Source organism: Geospiza fortis, unplaced genomic scaffold (assembly GCF_000277835.1).
Source record: "Geospiza fortis unplaced genomic scaffold, GeoFor_1.0 scaffold302, whole genome shotgun sequence".
In the NCBI taxonomy this organism is placed as follows: domain Eukaryota; kingdom Metazoa; phylum Chordata; class Aves; order Passeriformes; family Thraupidae; genus Geospiza; species Geospiza fortis.
In genome coordinates this window covers 155446-160712 of record NW_005054572.1, presented here as the reverse complement: position 1 = coordinate 160712, position 5267 = coordinate 155446, and the positions used below count along the sequence as shown (strand labels likewise).

General features: G+C 45.8%; 1 protein-coding gene across 1 annotated transcript in view; it reads left to right on the top strand.

Annotated features, from left to right (window-relative positions):
- Positions 1-5267, top strand: part of ERG (ETS transcription factor ERG) — a 106014-nt gene that overhangs the window by 70503 nt on the left and 30244 nt on the right. Inside the window, 1 exon segment of the mRNA XM_031064240.1 lies at positions 1769-1986. Coding sequence (XP_030920100.1) covers positions 1769-1986 — 218 coding nt within the window.

Below are 5267 nucleotides of genomic sequence, written 5' to 3'. Positions count from 1 at the left end.
GTGTCTGTCTGGCCTCCAGACAGACATGACGGCACCTGATGGGCCCTGCTGCCCTCAGCCATAACCCCCACGCTGCCATGAGGAGGGTGGGAAGCCCTTCCCACAGCTCCAGAGTGGGATTTCCACCAGGAAGAGTTGCCATGAGAGGGAGGGAAGTGCCTGGTGGGCATGGTGTCCCTGTGTTAGAGGTTGTGCCCAGATCTCCGGATTCCTGGTCCAGAAAGGACTTGGCTGGGTCCCTGAGGAAGGAAAGGAGGGTCCCAGGGTGTCAGCAGGGCCTGGCTTTTGGTTGCTCCTGTCAGGGGCTGCAATTTTTGCTGCATTTAGCAGATCTCTCACTCTGCATCTCTACTGAGACCCCACAGACCTGGGCTGTGCTGCCCACCCTGCCCTCTCCTCTGTTCCCAAGGTTTGGTAGTGTGTGTTTGTGTTTCTGCTCAGCTGCACTGGGAGGGTCTCCCCAGGGAGAGTTCTCCCCCCAAGTCCATCTATTTTTAAAAAGGACTTAAATCTTATCCAAACCACATCAAAGTAAGTGGAATTTTTTGTTGTTGTTGCCTTTGGTGGGGTTTGCAGCAGGCCTAGAGCCCACAGCAGGACTTTGTTTGCCACTATGACCAGTGGCAAACCTCTAATGTCAGGTAGAGGACTTCTAATCCAGTGAATTTTGCTATGAAACTCACTCAGAGTGAAAAACGAAATAAAATATGAAAGAAACATTGCTATCCAAGTTTTGTTTACTTTTTCTTTTGCATTATCCTTTGTATTATCTTTTTCCTTTCTCATAAAGAATTGTTCTTTCTGGTCACTGTAGGTAACTAACACCCTCAGGCATGATCATGCAATATTCCAAACATCTTTTGTAGGGATATAAACCACATTATTATTTGTACCATTCCATGCCATCCTCTGCTGCACAACTGTTACAACTGTCCTGCTGTCATTTGCTGACAACATCTGTCCCCATGGGTCCTCACTTCAGTGACAGCAGTGCTGTGCCTAAAAACTAACAGAACAGAACAGAATCATTAGGTTGGAAGAGACCTTTGAGATCATCGAGTCCAGCCCAGCCCCAACAGCTCAACTAAACCCTGGCCCCCAGTGCCACATCCAGGCTTTGTTAAACACACCCAGGGATGGGGACTCCACCACGTCCCATTCCAGAACTTTATCACTCTTTCTGTAAAAAACATTTTCCTAACATCCAACCTCATTTTTCCTTGAGACTGTTCCCCTCCCTGTGAGATGGACAAGCCCTTTTTCCCTGGGGAGCCTGATGATGTCTGCCCTGAGGCCACTGTTCCCACTGTTTGGCAGTGTTTGTGCTTCTGTTCCCACTGTTTGGCAGTGTTTGTGCTTCTGCTCAGCTGCCCTGGGAGGGTCTCCTTAGGGAGAGATTCCCCTGTCCTGTCATTTGTGGACAACACCTGTCCCCATGGGTCCTCACCTTCAATGGCAACAGTGCTGTGCCTAAAAACTAACAGAACAGAGCAGAATCATTAGTTTGGAAGAGACCTTTGAGATGATTGAGTCCACCCATGCCCCAACACTTCAACAAAGCCCTGACACCACATCCAGTCTGTTTTAAACACATCGAGGGATGATGACTCCACCACCTCCCATTCCATTATCACTCTTTCTGCAAAAAACATTTTCCTAACATCCAACCTCATTTTTCCTTGAGACTGTTCCCCTCCTGTGAGATGGAGAAGCCCTTTTTCCCCGGGGAGCCCTGTGCTGGCTGCCCTGACCTGTGTGTGGTTTGCAGGAAGCGTTATCGGTGGTGAGCGAAGACCAGTCCCTGTTCGAGTGTGCCTACGGATCACCCCACCTCACCAAGACAGAGATGACAGCCTCCTCCTCCAGTGAATATGGGCAGACCTCCAAGATGAGCCCACGTGTCCCCCAGCAGGACTGGTTGTCACAGCCCCCGGCCAGAGTCACCATCAAGATGGAGTGTAACCCCAACCAGGTGAACGGGTCAAGGTAAGGAGGCTGGGGGTGGCTCCAGAACGGGGATTTTTGTGATGGGTGTGGCTCAGTTGTCTCAGTCTGTGTCTTTAGCACCATTTTAGGTGCCTCATTATCCCACCTGGCCACTGCTGCCATCCCTGGAGGCTCCAGGTTGCCCTACCTTGACCTGCCAGCCATGTTCAGGTGTTAGTCAGTGCCTTTCCTCTGACTGCTGATAATTTTTGGAGGTGAATTTGCTCTGCACACCAGGTGAAAGAGAACATATTAAAGTTAATAAAATGGGGATTTGCTGTAGCCTGGAGCAGCACCATTGATCCATCAAAGGATGTGGTGTGTGTGATCTAACACTCCATGGAAGCTGTCAAATCCAGCAATTTGGGCAGTTGTTTTTGCTCCAAAGATAACCAAACAGGGAAACACTGCAAGTAAAATCGTGTAATGGCAGAGGGGGTGAACTATTGATCTTTCCTTTTGTAGTCACTGTGAACATAATGCCAAAAAGTGGAGCTGGATTTAAGAGCTCATGCTGAAGAAACAACATAAATATGGAGGCAGGCAGGGGAGCAGAAAGGAACAGAAAAATAAATAACTCAACAGGCAGTAGCCACAGATTGTTTGTGTATTGACTGTTGTCTCAGGACATTTTTTGGGGGATGTCACTATAAAGAAGACTTGTATCAATTAGGCTGCAAAGGTATTACAGTGGATTTTTGGATATTGGCTGGTGCCTTTCCCAAGCTTAGGAGCACCCTGTGGGACATCTGAAGAAACACAATGAAGATTTTTATTTTTTTTTAAGGAAGCTATCCAAACAAGTACTTTCCTGTGTAAAATGCCTGACTGTCAAAACAGTTTTCCTTTGGTGTTGCTGGAGGGCAAAGGTCCAGAAGAGTCAGTTGCTGACAATTGTTGGTGATGTACCAGCGGAGCCTGTGCTTCACATCTCCCTGTGACAAACACCTGTGCTGTGTTTTAATCTCATCTCCCAGGGTCAGTTGTTCAGGAAAACCTCAGCCCTGGGCTCTGTGGTTGCTGTTCACACTTGCTGTGCTGATGAGATGAGCACCACGAGCAGGGCAGAGTGGTCTGGCAGCTTATCACACCTCCCCTGTTCTGTGGTGAGGGTGGGAATTGTGCTGAAGTCAAATCAGGGTTTCCAGTGAGCAGTCAAAGATTTGAGATACATAGAAATTAATGGTGAGCTGAAGTTACCAAGAATTAGAGGAAGATTTCTTGTAAGGCTGCTTATTCAGAAGTGTCTTTAATCCATTCCAATGTCTTTTTAATTTTTTTTGTGCTAAGCAAATGTGCAGGTATAATCACAAATGGTGTATTGGTTCAAAATCAGTCTTACCTTCTTCCTAAAATTGCTTCTGAAGTATTTGTGCTGGCATTTCTGTAAGAGAACTGATCACATTTTCCCTCAATGTAAATTCCATAAAGTGCACTGGAGTAGATAATCAGAGTTAATTGTTGCTGAGAGGTTTAGGTTGGATTTTAGGGAAAGGTTCTTCCCTCAGAGGGTGCTGGCACCACCCAGCCTGCCCAGGGAATGGGCACAGACCGAGGCTGCCAGAGCTCCTTTGGCCAGCAGTGCCAGGGATGCCCAGGGTGGGATTTGGGGGGATCTGGGCAGGGCCAGGAGTGGCACTGGATTATCTCTGTGGGTCTTTCCAACTCAGGATATTCCATGATTCTATATTTTCTCTTTCTTTTTGCTGTTTTCTATTAACACGTGCACTCTCTGAAGCACTCAGGGTGATGCTGTAGCTCCCTGCACAGGAGGTGGCTGAGATTTCAGCTGCCAAAATTCCCCTTTGGGGATGGTGGTGCCTGCATTTCCTTCAGAGCTGTCTGCACCATCCTCATGAAATGCTTGTGCTTGTGGGGAGGGACCCTTCACCAGGAACTGGAGGGACAGGACACAGGGAATGGCTTCACAATGACACAGGGCAGGGCTGGATGGGATCTTGGCAATGAGGAATTGTTCCCTGGCAGGGTGGGCAAGGCTGGGATGGAATTCCATCCCTGGATCCCTGGCAGTGCCCAAGGCCAGGCTGGACACTGGGGCTGGGAGCAGCCTGGGACAGTGGAAGGTGTTTGTTTGTTAATCTTGAGGTTTTTTACAGCCTTCCCTGTTGAAAGATCAGTGCAGAGTTCCTAAATGGAGACAGCAAAGAAAATTCATACTTCAATACATTTCCTAAGGCATGACTTGGGAGGGAAAAAAAAAAGAAAAAAAAACCTCTTAAAATCTACTAAAGAAAAAAAAAGAAAAAAAAAAAAAGAAAAAATCACTTAAAATCTACTAAAGAAAAAAAAAAAGAAAGAGGAAAAAAAGAAAAAAATCGCTTCAAAGCTACCAAAAAATATTAGCAGAAGAACAAAACATATTAACATATTGCATGCTCATACTTTAAACAAAAATATAAAAAAAAATATTGTCCTTAAGAAACACTCTTTATTTCATCAAAGAAGTTTTATTTTATAGGGCCTTACTCAGGCCTGAAAAAATAGAGCTTAATACTACACTTTTAATGGAGAACTAACACTGCCAATCAACAAAAATAAATATGTTGTGGCATTTCTACATCTCACATACATGTGTGTAATATGTCGTGTTATTACACTCTGGGAATTGAAATGTGGTTTTCCTGCCAGTTTTAAGGAGAACAAAGTGTGAATCAGATTGTGCTACCCTGCCTTTCTGTGAGTTACTTTGCATTTTCTTTTCTGCAGAAGCCTTCCCCGCTCACTTCTTTTGCGATCTATAAAATTATTTCCTTAAATGATAATACTAAATGGTAATATTTCCTCACTTCTTAAAATGCTTTGTATGTTCAGTATTACCACAAGCAGTTCCTGGAGTGCTTGGAGCTGCATTTCATTTTTATTAAAACTGTACCTCCTCTGTTTAGACCCATTTTAAAATCTGAGTTGTCCCAGAAGAGTCTAAAATCTCCCCACATTGCAGAGCCATGCAAGTGCTGCCCTGAGGATCTCCAGGGCATCTCTGTCCTCTCAAGTGGACACTTGGATCTGAATAATTCAGGATGCAAAGCAGGGAATGAGATCCCACAAAGTGGTGGACAGGGAGAAGTTCAATTTGCAATTTTTTGCTGTCCAGCTCTCCCTGTGTCAGAGCTTCCTGGCCATGTATTCTGTGCTTTGGAGGGGGGTATAAAATTTTGGGAGCTACTGAACCCCTCAGACATCCCCAGTTAAGCACCCACACAGACAAGGAATGTGCCCCCTCTGCTAGGACTTTCCCCAGACATACTTTGGCTGTGATT